A 22,423-nucleotide genomic window follows, 5' to 3' on the forward strand; every position below is an offset into this window, starting at 1 on the left:
ACTTGCAATTTATCGACCATATAAAGTAGGCGTTCTATTTTCATTCACAAGGTTGCTTCATGACTCATTTATTCCCAGGACATCAATAGAATGAAACCACCTTCCCACGTCCGCAGCCACAATAAATAATCTAAGCATGTTTAAATTAGCTATTGACAACTTGTTTTTTGTGTTTAATGACACATATTTGTTTTACCTGTATTCTTTGATTATTCCTCTTGCGCTTTATTGTTATCCGCTGTTTTAATGACTGCCATGCCCTTCTGTGATGTTGTCAGGCCTTGAAGGTATTGAAATAAACAAATCTGTGCCGTCCTATGTTATGCCTCCTAAATCAGTACTACCTTCCTGGCTTCAGACATCTAATAACCCTGTGGAATCGGAGGGTTGTACAATGCTGATACTGCTGTGATTTGTTCCTTAGTCACTAGGGCTGCTGCACAAGCTGAAAGCTTACAAATGCTTCAGTGAAGCAGAATTGGCAAAAACCACTTGATTGTCTCAAGCTTTTACCAGTGTTCTTGTCTGGCTGAACACTTGATAGGATGGGGCATGACCGGCATGTGTATAGCTTGTTGAGGCTGTTAAAAGGCAAGTACAGTCAAACTTTGATGTAGTGAAGGGAGTCAATACTGTTTCATGTTGATATCACCATATAATAAATATATGGTGATATTGAATATAGGATATAATGAAGTTAATTTTGTGTTGAATGCAACTTATTCTGAAGTCCGACTGCATTGGGAACACAAGCAAAACATGTGCTTTATGCCAGTGCAAAGTGCTCTCTTCACGTAAGGGTAGTTGTCAGAGTGGCAAATCAGGTTCCCAACACTCTGCTGCAAGTTGCTATCATAAAAAAAAAGTGGCTGAAATGAGTGATTAGCACCATTCACTTTACAAGGTGTGATGTGCAACACATGGTCAGTGTGTTGATGTTATTTGGCTATATTTGAACTTCGCACAAATGAACACCAGTTGTCATCCTCATGATGTGCGAGGCTGCTGACTGAAAAACGGCATTCCACATGCTCATTGAGTCGATGGCTGTTTGCATGCAGACGTCGCTCATGATGGCAATGGCTACATCGTGCCTGATACGGCTGGCTGTGGTGTCGGGCATTGGGGGCGCCCCCCTCGAGGGCCACCAGCTGGTCTGGGCCCTGTGCATGGCACCCGCCTGGCTGCTGTCGGTGCTGCTGACACGGCTGGAGCGCCACTGGGCCCTGCCCAGCACGCCCACACACGGGCATGGCCTGCCGCTGCTGATCTTCTGGGCTATGGGTGTCATCCATGAGGCCATGGCGTTTCTCGGGCTGTACCACCCTTCCTGGTGGTTCCAGGTCCACTCGTCAGTGCCAGTTTTTTTATTTATAAACAAGTTATAGTTTGTAACTCTACGGAATACCGGGTTACCAGAGCCTAGCCGTGGGTAGCAGTAGCAATAGCGATAGCAACGTCTTGTGATGCTTTCTTTAGCCACAACAGTTTAGAAATGTTGTTGTTACATGGGTGATTCGGTAGAAGAAAAATAAAGAAATCAGATTGTATCTTAACAGTTATGTCACCACCTGCACTTTACACCAGCAGCTAAGTAGAATATGGTTGGTCACTGCAATTACATGTCTCTGACCTCCGTGGTTAAATTATGCACCACAAGGAGCTGCCACCATGCAAATGTCTCTGTTATTGCATAAATTGTAATACATTTATTGACAGGCTAAAGCTTTCTGTTATTATTACAAATAGTAAAGTTGAAACTCAATATAACAAACACAGATGTAACAAATTATCAGATATAACAAAGTAAATCTAAAATGTTAATTGTCAATGTCAGCGTGTGATGAGTATATGCTTATAACGAATGTTAGATAAGATGAAGGTAGTATTTCTGTGTTGGATGCGACTTTGTTATAACTAGCTTTGACTGTAGTAGCAGTAATAGTAGGATAATCATTATTGCAAAGAATGAAGCTGGTACAGTTAGCTCAGGCATGAACACTGGTAGGCATGAAAAGAGGTGGCAGAAGTGAGCGGGACCAATAGTGCTCTTACATGATTGAAATAGATTAAGCTCGTAACAGGCTTTTCCTCAATCAATGCCTAGGAACGTCAACAGGTTGCTGGGAATACTACCCAGTGTGTATGGCTCTGTGGTATTTTGTTAGTTTTTTTTCTTCAGTAAGACTGAATAAAAGAAAAACAAAAAAAATACAGAACACTCACTTAAGGCCACTGTTTCTTCGACAACCCAATAGTCGCCCTTAGCCCCATAAGTGCCATGCCCGACCATACTTGTGTGGCTGTTGACGCACACCCTTGGCTGTACCAAAAATAATATGGGAACATGAAGAATCAGTAGGCTGATCACACCTCCTATTGAGAAGTTGGTTAAGCTAAATTTTATAGTAGTTATTGTTCTTAAACAACAGATGGCATGGTAAAGGATAAGACTGCTAGTGTTTCTCACCTTTCACATTTTCTGGATGGCGCAGAAATTCAAGAACTTCTTTTGCACTCCAATTCAGCGAACTTCGATGTCAGTTACGAAAGTATTTTGAAGAGCAGTGGCAACAACGAAAGGACCATGTCGCCTGGGAAATGTTAATTATTCTAAATAAAATTATTAATTGGCATAATTCTTAATTTTCAGGTAAATTTTCAGATGAAACATTTTTCTAAATATTAAGCAACATATCCCCAATAAATAGCATTTAAATTTAAAGCCTGTAATGAGTTACCTAGACAGAAATTGAATTTGTTGCGCTTCGGAAAGAACCCAGCACCCAAAAGATTGAGAAGAGGCCGAAATGGCTTTGACACATTGACGCTCTAATTTGAGAACATGCCTGGTGTGATGTTTTCACCCCTTTTAAGTTTCATCATCAACCAAAATAGATTTTGTCAGCGGTGTTTACCTTTAACGTATTACACATTCCTCTCTAATGGTGTCTACCGCTGAAATATTATGCTATAATTTACTATAAGTCCAGTGGCTAGTTGCTCATACACGGAAACAGTCCGCATTTCTTACACCAGCTAGCCTGAGGGACAGGAATTATCTAGGTAGCCTGATGCTACATGCAGACTCAGCTTAGTCCAGAATGCAATGACCTCATTTTGCTGCCACCACACTGATGTAGGCGCAAGGACATAGCCGACATGGTCTTCTTTGCGGCCCGCTTCATCCTCTCCGTGCTGGTGTTTGGCATTGGCCTCAAGGGTCCCTCGGTGCCAAGTGTCCAAGACTACTTCCTTTACTCGAGGGGTCACATTCAGGAGACACAGGTACAGTACCATCACAGCTTCATGCCCTGTGCTTATTCACTTTTTTCTTGATCTCTGGTAAGTGTTTGGTGAGGCCTACACTTCGGCTATAAGTAGGCACAAATTGGGCACTATGTATATCTGAAGCTCCATCTGTATGGGATGATATGTTGGTGAGCACTAAACATAAACTTACTGTAGTTGTTAGATGGTGCAGGGAACGTTGTCCAAGAAGTTGATTTTTCTTTCTCTTTATTTTTTTTTTTTTTTTACTGTTTCCTTTTACAGCAGAATGCACTTTTTCAGCTCTTGATGCGATCATATGCATACCCGTGGATCGTGGACTAGGGAAATAGCAAATCAGTTTTGTGGAAGCCCACAAGGTGGAGAAAGGTATATGAAAGGGAAAAATTATCATCTAGTGTAGCACAAAGCTACAAAGGAAACCAGAAGAAAGCTTCGCAGTCGAAAGAAAATTTGTCCTGGTCCGGGACTCGAACCCGTATGGGTTTCCTTTTATTGTCGTGCTGCATTCGGGTGGATGACAATTCTCTTCCATGGACCAAGGCTCAAAGGCGGTGCAGGATCACATAGCATCTTGAAGTGCTAGCTGCCACAATGGAAGCATGGGAAAAGCTTGCACGCTCTCGCTTTTGTAAGCAACTTGTTGCTTCGCAGCATGACCCATGTGAAGGACAGTGGTAAGGTTGACAATTTGAACATTCGATGTCTGAATATGTGGCCTAATGCAAACTGGCCTGTTCATGTGCTTTGTTAAGCAAACTGTTGCCATGCAACATGACGCATGCTCCAATCATAACTAAATACCAGTTGGCATTGGTAAGAGTGTTGTATGCATGTGTCTGTGACTTAATGGGTAAACTGTTGGGCTTTTGTGCAAATCTAGTTCGAAGACTACCATCGGATGTACATGTTCTTTGTTGAAGAGGCTTGAAATGAGGTGACACGGGAACTTACCTTCCTGCCGACTGTAAAGTCCCTGGTAGAGGCAGGCAAGGAGTGCTTCACATTACTAGCACTATGTCAGACGAGCTCACTCTGCAGTACATTTTTGCAAATAATAAAGGGAGCTCACTGTGAGGGACCTTCATCATGCAGTCAATATAAAGGGACACTAAAGGCAAATACTAAGTTGATGTGGACTGTCTAAATACCATTCCAGAAACCTTTCAACACTTGTTTTGCACCAAGAAAAAACTTAGTTTACGAGAAACCTGCATCTGAAGGGTCCGAACACCGTTTTTGAAATTCAAATCTCCTGCCACCCAACCGAAGGAATAGTGACGTTGCATATGCCAGCACCCCACTTTGCTGCAGCACCGAGCCAAGACAGCGGTGGATTCGCTGCTGCAGCTGCTTTTTGGTCAAGTGTTGTAGACCGCTCAGGCATCCCCCGACATCACATTGAAGTTGAATTCTCTGCTACTTGCAGTTTGTGCGAGTTTTGCGAACCAGCAAGATCAATGCAGCAGTACGCTATAACAAAACTGAAGAAAAGCGAAAGCGTGGGTGGCACGGAGTCGAGCGAAAACAAAACCTTTCTAGCACCCATGTCATTGCCAAGGGTAATTTCAATGAATCCTTTTTTCCAAAATTAAAATAGAACTGGACAAGTAGCATTTTATTTCGTCTTATAATATAATAGAAGGATGTTTTTTGCAACAAGTGGTAGAGTACTAGTGACAGAATTTAACTGAAGAGGGCTTTCGTCATTGGGCAAGTACTTGAATGTCGCGGGGGCGTCTCTAACCATCTCCTGCATTTACCTCAATTTCTCGATTATTTGGGTTCCGTTTGCGATAATATTAACGCCTTAGAGATTCTCGAGCACTAATTTATTACTTTAGCTTGACCTAGTATTTGCCTTTGGTGTCCCTTTAATAGGCTGACGATGATACTGGTGGTGACAGCAGCAGGGAACTAACTGCCAACCTCTGCATCTTTGAGCATCACATCCACTAACTAAGACAACATGGATTAGAGTCATCATATAGTGAAGATTTCTGCTTCTTCCTTGCTGCAGCCACTTCTGGACGAAGAAAATGGCAGTGGCAGTCCATTCCGGGGCTTCAAGAACAAAGTGCGTTTGCTGCTGCCTTTCCTGTGGCCCAAACGGAACTGTCGCCTGCAGTTCGTGGTGGTGTTGTGTGTTGCGCTGCTTGTGTCGGGCCGCGTCGTCAACGTCTTCATCCCCATGCTCAACCGATTAGTTGGTGTGTGCCTCGTTTCTTTGTTTGTTTCTTGTGCAGTGATACCTAGTTGTACAACAATCTGCATTACTAATCAAAGAGCTTTAAAAGGAGACTTTGTACATCTAGCTTTTTTATTTGATTCAAATTTCTCGACTAGGCCACATTTTTGGTCTGCACAGTTCAATGTAGCAATCAGCATCCTTGTTCGCCCATGTCATACAGAATAAATAATAGATAACAGAGGTAATACCACCACCTTGTGTAGCTAAAAGTGTTTTCCGGGTGGTCCAGTGTCTTTTTATGGAAGAAGTGCTATAGGTAAGCGAACAAATTATTGATTTGTCTAGGTTAACAGAAGTTAGTTTAGCATTACTGCTGCCGGCCATGTCTGGGCATGCACTGTTGTAGCCTCATGCCTCATGCTTGTACACATGAATCTTGTAGTTGTACAGCGCATCATGGGTTGTTATTAGCTGTCTGTAGAAATTCCATGTTACATGACTTTGCTAAGTGTCAGGTTTGACGCGATCCCATGACATCGCCAGAAAATGGATGGCATCAAGAAGATCCACCTTCAAGCTGGCATCTTTCCGGTCAATCTTGGCCAAAAAGCGTCTGATCAACAAGCTCCTAAAGTGAAATTTCATGTTTCTAATGATTCCTGCATCTAGGGGCTGCAAGTGGCTGGTGCAGTTGGGCGGCAGGAAAATTACTTTTACGTTTTGCAGCCACGAAGTATCGACAGGGTGCGCGGCACAATTGTCGAGAACCAGAAGAATTCTACGGTTCGCGGCACGCATCCGGGCATCCAGAAATGTGAGGAACTCTGTGAAAAGGGCTCCGGTCATCCATGCCTTCTTATTCGCTTTATAAATGACAGGAAGGCGTGGGTTACGCGAAAAGCAGCGTGGCTTCCAGTATTTGCCAATGACAGTAGGCTTGAGCTTCTCGGTTCCATCAGCGTTGCAGCACAACAATACGGTGACTCTTTCTTTGCTTTTTTTTCCGCCTTGACACGTCTCACCTTTTATGCTGAGACTTTTCTCGGGCTGAAGATTGATGAACAACCCAGCTTCATCTGCGTTGAACACGTCCCTTGGCTGGTGCTGAGCAATCACCGCCGGCAGAGTCGAAAGCCAGTTGGAGACCTGATCTTGGTCGGCAGACTTCCCTTCGCCGGAAACGGTTTTATACGACAGGCCATGCTGTGTTTTAAAATGATGGAGCCACCCGCCCGAAGCTTTAAAATCTTCGATGCCCAACGAGAGTGCTATCTCATCAGCTCTCTCGCGAACAACTGTCCCGTCCACGTTCACGCCCGCCGCCCTTACTTCCCTGAACCATGCCAGAAGAACCTCTTCCATCTTGCCATGCTGGGCGCCCCTTGTTTGCTTCACGCTGGCGCCGAAGACTTGAATGTTCTTCTGAATTTCTTCTCGCTTGCCGACGATCGTGTTCAGCGTGGAGACAGGCAAACAAAGTTCGCGTGCCAGGTCGACACGTTTCTTCTGCGGATTTTCGTCTACTTTTGCTAGGACGTCGAGTTTTTCTTTCAGCGATAACGCTTTACGCTTTCTAGACATGGTGAAGCGCACGGGTGAAACGCGGCACCAAAACAGAAGAAACGATAAGGGCGAAGTGCAAGCTGAACGCTCGAAACACCAAAATGGCAACGAGAAATGGCAAGCACAAAGCCAACAAAGCCTACAGCATCGTCAATGCGCCAATCACTGCTTCTTGGTCACGTGATTTTACCGTGAGTACTATGTCTTAGGATAGATGGCGCTAAAAACCTTCGGTGAGTTTGGTGTGCGAGCTTGCGAAAATTGCTCCCAGAGGCCGCCACACTGCTGCAGGCGCTGTGCAGAAGCACGGCCGGACTCTAGCCGAGCCGAGCCAGGCCAAGCCTCGAGCATACAAAGCGCGCGTCGCCGCGTCTTTAGTCCGCCGTGCCTGTCGTTTCGCTCGATGTTAATTTCAGTAGCTCTGCCCACCCGCTTCAAAGGACTGGCTCTGATGTTATCATCATACAGAAGACGTTTCCGGGAACGTATTATCCAAAACGACGTGGAAATACGATCGTATTAGCCGTACAAAAATGCATTTACCTCTATAGGGCATCGGCCGGGAACGAAAAAAAAACGTATTATGCCGAAAAACGTATTTAGCCGAATCGTATCACCGAGATTTCACTGTATTATGTGCAGAATAAGAGTTACCAAAAAAGTACCTGTGCACACATTATTGTCTTTGTAAGTCAAGAGTTGCCTTCATTCTGCAACAGACATGAAATAAGGTGATGGTGGTTGCGGTGGTGTAGATTATAATTTGTGACCTAAATAAGCAGGGTAGTATTATTTACAAAATGGATAAACATTGTTTGATATTCACACTCTTTTTATGAAGGGTGTTCTGAGCAGTATATTATATTCCACAGTGTGCTGTAATGGAGCAGCAAGTCATATCATTTTAACACAAGACTCATATTGTAACTTTATATTAACTCTCACCAGGTTTTGCCATTGCAAACAGATGAGCATGGTGCTCAGATCACGTGCTGACGACCGTGCCTGCAATTTCCTAAATGGCAGCACAGCACAAAAGCAGCTGAACTTTAAACAAAAGCCCATGTACCCTTCCTCTTAAGGAGGCCATCTCCTAGCCAGAGATTCAGTCACGTGTACAAATACCTCTACGTTTGACACATTGCTTGCAACATCACCGATTATGGTACTACATGACTTCGGTAAATCATCCAATGTAGAACATGCAGAACTAACTGCCTCTAGAAGTGCGCTTCGCTGTGCAGCAAAAAAAAAAAAAACGGAAGAGAAGAAAAAAATAATAAAGGTGGCGCTCATGGACATAAATGTGGCACGGTTCCTCAGCTCCAGCATAGGAGAAGGCAAGGAAGGACTGTTGCTTGCGGGCGCTAGTAGAGGCAAAAAAAAAAGAAAAATATGAGTGTTGACATTGAAGTTTGCCTCCTGGGTGTATGGTAATGTGGAATTTCAATTTCCCTTATCTCTTGTAATTAACAAATTCAAGAAATTCCTGCAGTGAAATGCTCCCTAGATAGTGCTTCACAACTCCCAGTGTGCAAGCAAAACTTCCGATGGGGCCTGGTGAGGGGCACATTAAAGGATCAAACATTTCTTCTACAATTGAACCCAGTTCTGCTGAGTTAAGAGGCTAGCTGTGTTCAAGTGAGGGGGACAGAGGGAGAAGTGTGCATAAGACATGCATTGCATTGACTGCTGACTCATACATTAAAGCAAGTAGTCCTCTTATATATGAGCTCTTTATGTATGACATATGTATCACCCTATAGGTGCTTGTCTGTGTTACCTATGTTGACTATGGTTACCAACTGGCTCACAGGTTCTTGCATTGAACTAAACTCATGTTACTACATGTTTTATTTTATTTTGCAATTGCACTTGCTATTTTTTTTTGCACATGCACTTTCTTCGCAATGCTGTCATTGTTGCATTTCTGTTCTTACTGCAGACATGTCCAATGCATTAGTCATTGTCACACTACAATTCTTGTAGGTATTCCAAGAAAGACAGGCCTGCCTTGTCAAATTCTATTACAGAATTATCGCAACTGGTACAGACAGACCTAAAATGCTCAATGACACAGTATAAATTGGGTGGATGGCAAGTTGAGTCCTTTAATTAGATGGCTGCCAACCATGCTATCGTTAACATAATTGCCGGTTCATACCATTATTTACTGGACAAAATATTACCCTTTGAAGAATGTAAATTTATTCAATTCATTGGCACCTGTCTGCATTATTGTGTCCATTGCCCTATGTTCTTGCATGCCTGGTGCAGCCTGTGTTTCCTATTAATGTCTTAGCTATCTAATTCATGAGGCTTTTGATTAGCAGCTGGTGTCTATTTAATTACTTCGTGCAGTGAACAGCCTGGCAGCACAAGGCACAATCATCTTCCCATGGCAGGACATCCTGCTCTACGTGTTCTTGTGGTGTCTACAAGGGCAGGGTGAGTGCACATTCATGAACTTTGCCTCGGGAGGTAATCTGGCACAGCAGAGCTTGGTGTTTTGTCACTGTTAAGGCCCTTTGCAACAAGGCCAGTTGCTTACAGGACAGGACAGGTTGACATAGGACAGCACAGTACCTGTCCTGTCTATGTGCGTATGCCTTTTCTGATCAGCTGTTTTGTGCAAGAATCTGATTTGCTGTCATGTACCAACTAGTGCTGCAACATGTTCATCTTAAGCCTATCTGTGCCAGCTCTTTTTTTCAATATTATTGAAGCTTTCCAAATTTTTTCTTGACTGATTCATTTTGATCACCTTTCATTCTTAGATTATCAGCGATGTCACGCGAACTTGCTGTGACCCTCCAGTTTTAGAATCTTTGACAGGTGGCAAATCGTACAGAAACTGACAATGAAACGGTGCCTGCTCTCTACCGTCTACACCGGCTACATGTGGCGGGTTGATCTAGTTAGTGAGGCACAGTCCTTTCGTCTGTCGTGCAGATTGGCCTTACAATATCTGACCTACTGTAAAGTTGGGATAGCCCCTCTGCATTTTAGAGGAAAACTGGAAGGCAAAACTTTCTATGCAATAAATAAAAAATTGCCACAACACACAGGTCCACTATTCAACTGAGAACCTTATTGGTATTCAGCACAACAGAATGTCACTAATTTATTAGTTTCAGAGGGAAAACGGGCACTTGGTTCTGTTCAACAGAAATTATATTGATAAAGAAAGTATTTTCTGGAACTGAGCTGTAAGCATTGCTGGCATACTACTAATTTGGTGTTCCCTTTAATAAGAGTAGATCATACTGTAAATCTTGAGTTCGATATACCTAACTAGCTTGCTACATTTTTGCAATGCTAGGAGAGTCCCAGGCATGTGCAGTACCACATCTTCTTGCCCAAAATTTGTAAGAATTAAACTTTGCAAAAATGTTTTCTGATATTCGATTCAATATTTGGCTTTCTCTTTTTTTTATTCGGTTTGATATTCGTACACACCTAATTTACTGTAGTGTTTGATGTTGGGCTAGTTAGTGCATGTCGAACAATAATGAATTTAGCACCAAAAAAACACAATCACAGAGAGGGGAGGACATAAACACAGGATGAGTGCTCACTGTCTGCAAAAATAAACAGTTGAAAGTAAGTGCTTGTCCTTCATTTATATCCTGCCCCTCTCTGCGATCGTGTTTTTGACACTAAATTCATTATTTTATATTTGCAGGCACAGCTCTGCTTGAGTCTCCTCCTCATCTCTAACTGGAAGAATCGGTGCACTGTAGTAATGTTCCTCGGCGCTCAACAAGCTGAGATTTTTTTTATCTAGCACTTTCAGCTTCTTCCGAAGCACTCCGATAAAGAAATGTTTATCAGGAAATCGCATAACTTGGGTGGTGACGCTGCCCTCTTCTTGGTGGAATTAAAGAGGATACTGTAGCTGAGAGCCATTCATGATTGTGGAAGTAATTATCTGGCTCAAGTGCGATGTCATCAGGAAGCCAGGTCCTGCTTTGATTTTACGTTTACGTAGTTGCCATGGATGTTCCATTTCATGCTTAGCAGGCAATACTGCAGGAGTGAGTTGTAAAGTACTGCAGTCATAAAACCTTACTGCACATCTTGCAATGCAGTTGTTTTTGATCTGAGACACTGTTTACGTAATAACTACATCGTCTATTACAGCTACAACTTCTGTAAATACGAGCCATGTACTAGGCAGGTCTAGAATAGTGTTTGCAAGTAAATGTAAATGCCTTATGTAAATAAAAAATAGCATTGTGCTTACCGCACACGCTCTGTATGCCGATTGGTTTCTTCGGCTTACATATGCTGTTAATGTACATTACATTACAAGTTTAATGCATGCAATGTTTATGTGCACTATGAAATAGCATTGTCAGACATCGTGGGACATGTGTCCCCCCTTAAAGGGACACTAAAAGAAAATATTAAGTCCAGCTAAAGTGGTAGATTAGTGCTCGAGAACCTCTAAGGCATCAATATCAACAGAGCCTTAGTAATCGAGAAATTTAGGTAAATGCAGGACACAATTAGAGACCCCGCCGGGACATTCAAGTACTTGCCCGATGACAAAGGCACTCGTCATTTAAATTCTGTCGCTAGTACTCAACCACTTGTTATAAAAACATAATTGTATTGCATTATAAGAAGAAAGAAAATGCTACTTGGCCACTTCTGTTTCATTTTTAGAAAAAAGAACTGATTGACATTATCCTTGACAACGACGTGGGTGGTCGAAAGGTTTCGTTTTCCCTTGACTCTGCACCTCCCATGCTTTCAAGTTTCAGCAGTTTCGTTATTGCATAGTGCTGCACTAATTTTCGTGGCTTGCGAAACTCACACAAACTGCAAGTGGCCAAGAATTACACATCCATGTGATGTTGCGCGATGCCCAAACAATCCATGCCACCTTACCAAAAGCAGCTGCAGCGGTGAATCCACTGCTCAGTCTTGGCTTGGTCTCTCCATGGCCGCATGTTTGCGTTTTGTTGCGATAAAGGTATTCGGACCCTTCAGATACAATTTGCTCATAAACGAAGTCTTTTCATGGCACGAAACAAGCGGAGATAGGGAACAGAGCCGCTGGCCGAAGGTACGACATGGGCGATTCGGGCATCCACGAATGGAAGCTGTTTTTGCAAAGATTTGGGCATTGTATTCAGTTATTTCTGCTGCTTATACGCATGGATTTCTTTTTTATCTTTGAGGTGTTGTAATTTGGGGTGCTGCTTATACACAGAAAAATATGTATATTCACTCATTTTGAATACTATGAAATCTTCTAATACTGAAATTCCAAGCTGAACCGAATAGTATCAAATACTAGCATAGTACTCGATCGAATATTCGAAAATATTGATTAGCAGGTTGGAGAATATTAGCCCAGGCGGACTTCTCTGCTTTTCTTATGATAAGTTCTTTCTCAGTCATTGTTGATATCTGTGGGCTAAGTTTTTATTGGAGAAATGAGTTCTTTTAATTTCACTGATAGAAATAAATTTTACTTGCCCGGCATGGCAGCTCAGTGGCTACAGCGTTGCACTGCTGAGCATGAAGTTGCAGGTTCATTCCTGGTCGTGGTGGCCCAATTCCGGTGGGAGTGGTGTGCAAAAATGCTTGTGCACCATGCATAGGTGGCATGTTAAAAAACCTCAGGTGGTCAAAATTAATCTGTAGTCCTTCACTATCGCATGCCTCATAATCAAATCATGGATTTTGCACATAAAACCCAAGAATGTAGCTTAAAATTTAAGAATGTTACTTATTACGACACCTGTGCTAATAGTATGCAGTTACATTGGTTGCACACTTTATTCACAGGCCTTGAGAATGCACTTATTTATGGATGCAAAGTTAATAACTGACCAACTTGACTGTGAGCAGTGACTTGTGGACACTGCCTCTCATAAGTCGTTGCTGCAGTATACGTATGAAATAGGCCTCCATGCTTCCATATAATTTCATACCCATGTCATGCCGCATGGAAAACCAGGTGAATAGGAGAATCGCGCTGGTTTCCACTGTGCGCTGTTAAAAGATCCAAGTGGGATTTCACCGTGAGTTACGATTGTGTGCCTCTCGCCCATTCAGGTAACAGTAGCATCCTGTCCAATGTGCGCTCCTATCTGTGGATCTCGGTGCAGCAGTACACGGTGAAGGAGATTGAAGTTGAACTCTACTCCCATCTACATCAGTGAGTACGACGCCACATTCTCACTTGTAAAAGATACAGCAGTAATGTGCCTCCCAGTCCAAGGCACAAGGCTTTGAAGTTCTTTTGTGGAAACATGAACTGTTTCATGGTTTTGCATTACCCCTTCTGTGAAAGCCCAGAATATGGCAGCTGTCTCCATTCTGGGTTCTTCTGGCTCTCAAAGCATCTGTGCAACATCCAATGTGGCTACAGTGACATCCGTGACATGCACCTACGTGACATGCGCCTACAGCTGCTCTCTGTTCTTCAATATAATAAAGACCAGAATATAGGGTGACCTCTGAAATTGAGGTGGATGAAACTAAAGAAAACAATTCTTCAATGCAGTGTAACTACAGAACACACTTTATTTGATCAATATGCTCATTTCTCGTCAAAGATGAATACAGCATGTGAACTGTCAGGGTCATTGTCTGGGGACTGCCGCCAGCCACTTATTACACTGCTTGCTACTACGAAGACTTCATTAACAAACTTTTCAAATATGCCCTGCTGACTGTTTATAGATTTAGCATAAAATTATTTCAGTACTATGAACTTCAGAATACCGAACATTTCAGAATAAAAGTTATTTAGTTTCCGTGTCGTGCTAACAATGCTTCAGTACTACAAATGAATAGTAGTCAGAAATCTGGGGATTCTTAGAGTTCCATGTATCCTTCATGGTGGCCAGAACAGTAGGCTAGCAGACAACAAGGCGCAGAAAGTGGATGCCCCTGGAAATGCGTTTGGAAAACCTGAGATGGCACCAGAGAAGAAAAATGCGGAAGGGCAGGAGACGATTTTTCATTTCTATTGCGGAGGCGACAATGCATAAGGTTTTGCGAGTGCATGTTCTGCCCAGACGTGTGTCACCTAGCAACGGAGGCACATTTCTTCTGTCTTTTTGCTTTTATTTCTGCACACGCCTCCTCTTTCCTGTGCGCTTCTTTCTGCGGCCGTACCAGCTATGCACGTGGAGAAATGTAACCTCTGTGCTTGCAGGGATATCGCACAGTTACTCTTTCCAGATAATGTTTTTTACACGTGCTTGTGCTTTGGAATAGTTCAGGTGTCCGCCTCGAGCGAGACAGCTGTGGTGGCCATGGCAAGGAATTTGAAAAACAAACAAACAAGGAAAAGGAAACATTGCGCTTTGGAGGCGGCATAAAGCTTCCTACTCATCCGGGGTTTTTTCGGCGTCAGCATCTCTTCTGCACATGCCACTCTTATTATCCGATGCTTCGGTGGTGTGTGGCGCGGAATATATGGAAAATAGCAACAGCACAAGCTGTGATCTGACAGCGACGCTTTCTGGGATGGCTCATATGGTGACAACTGATGAACTGATGGGTTGAAGGGAGGGATGGTTAGTTTCGGGGATTTCACTCTAATGATCTTTCAGAATCATGAACAATTTGGACCAATCCCCCGAAGTTCCTTGTCTGAAGACTTCACGGTGCATCCCACAGCATATCAACAGTGATATTCAAGGTGTCAATTATGCACGATTAGGCGTGTGCAACACTGTCATCAGGCGTGTGCACTGGGCACCCTAATTGCATGCTGATGATCACTGTAACTGCTTGTATGTGTCCTCGCATCTAATAACCCCTGGATTCTCAAATAAAAATTTGTAGTACTGAGGTGTTGTTAGCATGCCAGGAAAATTAAATAATGGTTGTTATTTTGGTAAGTTGGTATCCTGAAGTTCGTAGTACTGAATTATTTTTTACGTTGAAGCCATAAGCAGTCAGGAATCTGTAAGCAATGTATAAAAAGTGGGCAAATTCAGCAAGTGTCGTCCAGCTCAACATTTGAGAGCTACTGTTCATGCTGTCAGCATCACCATTGTTGCTACCAAGTTGTACATTTAATTGCAGGCACTTTATTACGAAGGCGAATCAGAAAGTCATTGCCCATATTTTTTATTAGCCAAAATAAGGTACACACAGACAATTAAAAAGATATGTACAATTCTATGAACCTTACGCTATTTTTCCACATAGTCCCCACACCGGTTCAGACATTTGTTCCATTGCAGCACTAAATTTGAGATGCCCCTGTGGTAAAATTTGTCCGGCTGACTGTGGAACCACCGTCATTGTAAGGCAAGTCTTCACGGCCTTTTGCAAACTCACAACACCACCACCTCACACTTCTCGAGGCGAAAACACCTTTCCCCCATACATGGGCTGCCTGTGAATTTCGATGGGCGTTTGTCCCTTGCTCCATATAAAATGAATCACACTTTGTTGCTTGTACGCCGTGCACGTGTGAAGCACAACCGCCATCTTCAACTGACAGCAGTGCTGTGTTACGGAGCTACTGGCAGAAAAGCCGGGCCGCTCCAATAAAGGTCCACCACGGGGAATGCATATGTTGACTTCGCATTTACAGCCGTAATTTGGCTACAGAAAAAAAAAGAAAAAGATAGGGGCAAGGACTTCGCACGACGTTCTGATTTGCCCTCGTATAAATCTTTTAAATTTTTGTTGCCTGCTAGTCTTCCTGTGCCCGTCACTCCTTGTGATGATATGTTTTGTTATAGTTGAAAATTTATCTAAGCACCAGATGCAGTGTTGCACATATAGATGTTCTCCTCTTGAAATGCAAAATTTGCTCTTTGCTGAGTGCCACATTGTAAAATAACTGCACAATCAAACCTCATTGGATTGTGTGAGGACGCTCTTATCTTCAATTTCTGGTCAGGACTCAAGTCCAAGACATATTTACCTGTCTAATACACTTATTTGCTATGTTCCCTGCCTTTGTCAAGTGCCTTTAATGGCTAATTTCATGTAATATTCCTGTGGTATATTGTCGTGTCATGCAATTGGGATGTTTCTTCTACATTACAAATTGCATCATGCACATCATCTCATCAAACCAATGCTACACTTCCATTTGTTTATTAGGCTGTAGCAAAACTAGCACTCTAGTACACACCAGCAGCCATACGCTGCTAGAATGTTTGAAGTTTACAGAGACTAGAAGTTCTTACTAATATTTAATGTTTTTCAGACATATGGCTGTTTTCTTCAAGTTGCTTTCAAATACAGTGGAACCTTGGTTATACATCCCCCGGTTTTGCGATGACCTGGGTTTCACAAAAACATTAGCGCAGTCCTGGCGAAGTCCCCATAGAAGCAATGCACTAAAAACCCTGGCTATCCAACGCAATTTTACGCCTGACCCGCATTATACGACGACCCTTGCGAAGCGCAGGACGGAACGGCGGACGAAATATGGTGCCTTTTATTCTCCACAATCACATTCTCCCTCTCTTCTCGGGGGCGTCGCCTCTTGTCATGTTGGGGAAGCGCTTCTCTCCTTCCAGTTTCCCAGCAGCAGATTGCCGACAAGGTAGCGCAGAGAGGCCTAGGTTTATCGCACGTGTTCTTCATCGCAATCCTAGCGACCAGCGTTCAGCGGAGGTATTGAGTTGTGTGGAGCAACGTGACACACGATGTCCCGAAAGCGGACAGTTCTGTCGCTCGGCGATAAGCTGAATATTATCGAGGAAGCGGAAAAGCGGCATGGAGCCACGAAGGCCAGCATTGCCCGGGACCTTAACATACCTGAATCTTCGCTTAAGACGATCCGGGCAAACAAAGCGGGGATATTGCAGAACGCCAACAAGTTAGGGCTCAAGAGGACAAAAAAAGAGGGCAAAAAAAGGACAACATGAGAAGTTAGAAAAAGTTCTTGTCGAGTGGCTCCATCAAGCACGGAGCTCTGCGATCAACGTTGGCGCCACCATTTTAAAAGAAAAGGCAGACCTTGTGGCATTGCGTCTGGACATCGACGACTTTCAGGCATCTAATGGGTTGCTGGATCGCTTTAAAAAACGAAACAGGATTGTGTACAGCCGCTCCTGCGGAGAAAGCACTTCCATGGACGTGTCGACGGTGAACGAGTGGATGGAGTCGCTGCCGGAGATGATTGCTGCATACAAGCCCTGCGACGCTTTCAGCGCCGATGAGAGCGGTTTTTTTACCATATGCAGCCCGAGCAAACCTTTGCGTTTAAGGGTGACAGCTGTCATGGGGGCAAGCGTAGTAAAAAGCATGTGACGGCACTATTCTGTGCTAACGAGGACGGTTCCAAGAGGCTGCCCGTGCTCGTTGTTGAAAAGTTTGCAAAGGCATGGTGCTTTAAGAACTTGAAGATGCTGCCGTGCAGCTACAACTTGAACAAAAAGGCGTGGATGACGTCTTCGCTCTTACCGACTTTTTTTAAAGTTCGCGCTGGCTGGCGGGAATCACGGCAGTGGGCAGTGGAGTGCCGTAAAGGTTCATTTGAATAAAGCATGAGTGGTACCTGTACTGCAGCATTAATTCTTATCGCATTTGCTTTTTTTGGTAATCTGGGTTTCCAAGACCTGCAGAGTATGTTAGTAGTTGACATAGAAGTTCCTCGTAAATTCGTCGCGCAATATAAGTAGTATTTGTATAGGCATAATTTATGTTCGGATTTTATGACACCCGCATTTTACGACGCTTTTTCGAGGTCCCGAGAAAGTCGTATAATCGAGGCTCCACTGTAATTTCAGGAAATGCGCTGGGGAGTAGTTAAAGGGGTACTGACTGAAAGTCTTTGTCTGGTTTTTATTTTATCATTAGATAGCTGTGGACTCAGTAATTACCGTATTTACACGATTGTAAGTCGGCTCGAATGTAAGTCGACCCCCCCATATCGCGTGACCGAAAAAAAAAAAATATAATAGAGCATACCAGAGGGCGCATTCGATAACGAAAATTTATTAGTAGCTGACATGGTCACTGGACTACTCGTTTTCACTAGTGCTGCCATCGTCATCGTTGCTGCGGTCCCACAGCGCGTCGTGGTCCAGCGAAATTTCAAATTTGGCAAACATCTTGCAGAACAGCAGCCCACGCCAAATGCACCCAACCACACGCAGCCGTCAGGGAGGTTCTTTTGACAGGTCCGGTTGGCGTAATTTCGCAGTCTTCTGCCGCCAGCCACTTGTACTCGCGGCGGAGCAGAACCTTAAAATTAAGGCGAAGGTCCGGGCTTGTTTCATGACTACGTCGCACTTCGCTGGCAGGGACCGATCACGCATTTCAGCGACATACGCCGCAAGCTTAGCCTACAGCTCCGGAAAGCGTCCAGACTTCGGCACGTGGGAAATTTCTCACTTGCCGTCACAAGTGAAAATTTCGCTTCGCTGCAGTCGCCACTCTCGCACCACCCGTTTAGAAACATCGAAATTGCGGCCCGCTGCGCAGTGATTTGTTTCTTCGGCGTAAAGGATGGCAGCCCTCTTGAACGCTGCTGTGAACGAGTCCCGAACGATTAGTAGGCCTGGAGCACTCATGACGACTGGGGAAGCAGAGAAGTAGCACGTAGCCGGCAGTCAAGTGGAACGCGTCTAGGCAATACGAATGCCTTTAAACAGAGAAAGAGAAACCCGCGAGCGGTGTCTGCTCTTCCATGAACTACCGATACTCCCCGCAAGCGGCGCCGCTCTGAGGGTGCCGCCGCAAATGGGAACAGCGGCGCTTCCATCAGCTATCGACACCCCCCCCCCCATGAACGTTGTATGCGCTGTAAAATTCTCAAAAATGTTGAAAAACCCTTCCGAAAAGCGAAAAAACACGCGGGATAGCGAAAAGATACGGGTAGGGCCATATAGCAAACATAAAATTGTAACTGCATAGTAGCTCCCGTTGGTATCGCTTTTTTTTTGGCGGGGTCATGTTTTGGTTTCGATCGTAAGTCGACCCCCCCAACTTCAGACTTTCAAATTTAAAAAAAGGGGTCGACTTACAATCGTGTAAATACGGTACATTTAATTAAGGCGCCTGCATTCTTTAGGAGTGCAACACATAATTCATTATAGCACCTATTATGGAACCAGTTCAAAATACACGAAGTGCAGCGTGGCTTTCGAACTGAGTAATTACACGTTCACAGGCCTGAAATCTCATGTGGTGTTCTCATGGTACCAGATGCCACTGATGCGTATACACCCTTTTCGACCATGCTGCTGAAAGCCAAGTTCATTGAGCACTCAACTGGACAAGAGTGGAGAGTGGCTTCATCTGTGTTTCCAAGGGAAATGCACGATTAGTAGGGGCCAATTTGGCAACTTTTGGTGACACATTCATTACATGGCCTTCAACCATCACATTGGGCTGGCTGGCATGTTATTGAATCGTTTGTGAGGCCATGCAACTTCTTCCTTCACTTTTGGTGACTTGAATAGTCTCCTTTTTCATTTTGCAAGCCATACTGCACTTGGTGCACGTTGTTAACAGGTTGCATAAAGGTTGCTGCAAATAATTATTTGTGGTGCTCTCAAGGAATTGAGGCTTTGTACCATAATTACCTAGTCAGCAGCTGCCTTAAAAAAAACAAAAAGGAAAAGAGCGATGCACAAAATTTTCGTTTCATGTTCTCCCAGGTGTTTGTGTGTTCCATAATCTTCTGCCCACTTATACCTACTAATGTTATTATTTTACAGCTTTCATTCTTTCATTATGTATGCTTTCCTGCAGTCTGTCAATGAACTGGCACCTGGGTCGCAAAACTGGCGAGGTGCTCAAAATTCTTGACCGAGGAACCAGCAGTGTCACGTCCCTCCTCAGGTATGACCAATAGTGCTAGAACTGACAAGAATTCACTGCTGGCTTAGTTGGTCATGTGTCATAGAGGTCTTGATGCGAAAAGACAATGGTCATATGAAGGGAAACGCCATTCTGTTTCCTAATTTTCTTATGTCACTGAACCATTTTGTGGACCTGTACAGCTATTCTAGCTTTTCCTTGTGGTACCATGTACCCCTTTGTGCGATGTAAGTAAAACCTCGTTAATTCGAATTTCAGGGAACTGAAAAATATTTCCAGATTAACCGAATGTCAAATTATCAAGGGTATCAAGAAAACAACAGACAAATAGCTTTTATGTTAAAGGGACTGAGAACCGATTCATGGTACCTACTTTTTTTAATGCAATGGAAAGCCTACCGGTCAGAGTGCTTAATCATGAAGTGGTAATGCGGAAAACGCCGTATAACATGTTTGATCAGAATTTTGCGATCTGGAGTAAGGATGTAGTCGTTCACTGGGAGCATGCTGAAAACAGCGATAGGTGAGCACGAGAACGATTATACGCCGGCATTAGCGGGAGGCAGGCGACAAGTGCGGCTGTAACTGTAAGAAAGTATCATTTTGTTTATCAAGTCGATGTTCCTGCAATTCATGTTTTACAAAGTGTTAAAGTATTTCTGCGATAATAGCTATGTGTTTCCATTGTTTCCTCTCCAACTGCTTTGGTATTTAACCATTCAAAACGAAACCAATCTAGTCGAAACCGAAACAACACTTTTACATGTGATACATAGTTGAGCGTTTTGCCGTAGCCATGCATGCGCTTTCAATTTCCAAAGAATAGAATAAAGCACAAGTGTCTAATAATATAGCAACTGCAATTTCAAGCAATAATTATGTTGTACGTACATGATAACAGCCGACTTACGTACAGTAATCTCATAGACTACGTTCGAAGTACCAAGGTGCCACCGCCAGGCCTCGTCACTGGATTTTGAGGCTTTCTTTGCCAATTTAAAATTATGATTCCTACTAAATTGTAAACAGCGAGGTGGCTTCTATCACTATAAATTATGGTCATAATGGGTGCGAGGAAGAAAATCTGGGGGCTTTTGCTCCTTGAATATATGACTCTGCCTAGGCGCTATGGAGAAGGTTTCTTAGCATGCGTTGTATTCGTTTGTCCTCAGACATGCCGGCATTGCAGAGTACTGTCGAGTTTGTTTACGCTCAGCTGCTGGCTGCCTGTGCAGTGAGGCAGTGGACGCGGACGCACCTTGGTGATCGCTGTGTCTTCGTTTCCGATTGAAGTGTACAGTCGCCGACCAATGAACCGGACACCGATAATCCAGGCATGCTCGGTAATTCGGACAGCTTTGCGGCATAGCCAATTGCCCCATAGACTTAACGTGTAAAGACTACCGATATTTCGGACAGCCACCAGCTCTATATTTGATTACCCGGATTCCGTCCGCAGCTGAAGCAAACGCTAACTCTGCCGCCATTATCTCTTCTGGCAACCTTGACGAGACATTATGTATGGCCTCAGAGATTACATCCTAGATGGTAATCGCTGAGGCCTCGCCTTGATCGCCGCTGTACACCTCTAAGATTTAACTGCAACTGCCAATCTTGGAGGCTTTGCCTGAATTGTGAGGTCGTACCAACATTGCGATCATCACGTCCTTTTCCAGAACCCCCGTGCATGGCCTGCTATCGCCATTCTATTTGTTGAGTTTGCCTAGTGCACAGCGTTCTGGAAGGCTGTGCTTGTTTGTTTAGTTTGCGTTCCAGACAGCGCTCTGCTGGTTCCAACAAGTCTTTCTCGTGAAGTTATAGATAGGCCAAGTCAAATGGCACCCACGGTGCCCTTGCAATCCAACTCCAAATGAGTCTCGAGTAGCAGTCTGAATGAGCCCGACTCTGCAACTGAAGAGGCTGAACTGCCGCTTACCACAACGAGCTCAAATGCGGGCATCATTGATGACCTGCTGGGCTGCAGTGTGCCGATTCCTGCTGCCATTAGATTTGAAGACTTTGCAGACGGCGGCAGCACGGTTTCATCGTGTGCCAAACTGAACGACGATAAAATAATTGAGCAAGTTCTCCCCCTCCTCAAACAGCGACTCTCACTCGGATAATGATGTGCTGTGTGCTCCAGAGCCTTCCACATGCAGATCTGACTCAAACCTTTGCAGTCCTTGCATCGGCTTACAGCGAAACTCAAAACTGGCAGAAATACAAGCGGACTTGGTAAGTGGAAGTGCGTGCATCAACGCATTGACCGCTTGTTCTGTGCGCAGGGGCCTTAAATGTAAATAAAGTTATCTTTTTTGGAGACATTTGTTTTTTTGGACATTTCATAGTTCGGACTTATTCACGTTCCCCAGTTTCTCGTGGAGTCCAAATTATCCATCGTCGATTGTAGTCGCCATGAATCCCCTGCCCTGTCACCATTGAGCCTAATGTACTGACCACCTAGGCCGCAGTCGCCTCACACATGCCAAATGGTTAATGCATCGTATTTACTTCATTTTTCGGTGTGCACAAGCATGCAATCGGCAAACTGTCATGCGTATAGAACATAGATAGCAAAATGGCAGCGCACGGATGCTTCCCGGACTGCAG

The 22,423-nt window shown here is 44.0% G+C and overlaps 1 protein-coding gene across 2 annotated transcripts in view; it reads left to right on the top strand.

The window, feature by feature from the left end:
- Hmt-1 (ABC transporter ATP-binding protein/permease Hmt-1) overlaps positions 1-22,423 on the top strand; it is a 126,326-nt gene that overhangs the window by 15,605 nt on the left and 88,298 nt on the right. For both annotated transcript variants that reach the window (XM_050187488.2, XM_055076196.2), the window contains exons 3-8: positions 1,062-1,351; positions 3,144-3,288; positions 5,312-5,501; positions 9,407-9,493; positions 13,118-13,220; positions 19,745-19,834. In XM_050187488.2, coding sequence (XP_050043445.1) covers positions 1,062-1,351; positions 3,144-3,288; positions 5,312-5,501; positions 9,407-9,493; positions 13,118-13,220; positions 19,745-19,834 — 905 coding nt within the window. The remainder of the gene's footprint in view (positions 1-1,061; positions 1,352-3,143; positions 3,289-5,311; positions 5,502-9,406; positions 9,494-13,117; positions 13,221-19,744; positions 19,835-22,423) is intronic.

Source organism: Dermacentor andersoni, chromosome 2 (assembly GCF_023375885.2).
Source record: "Dermacentor andersoni chromosome 2, qqDerAnde1_hic_scaffold, whole genome shotgun sequence".
Lineage (NCBI taxonomy): Eukaryota > Metazoa > Arthropoda > Arachnida > Ixodida > Ixodidae > Dermacentor > Dermacentor andersoni.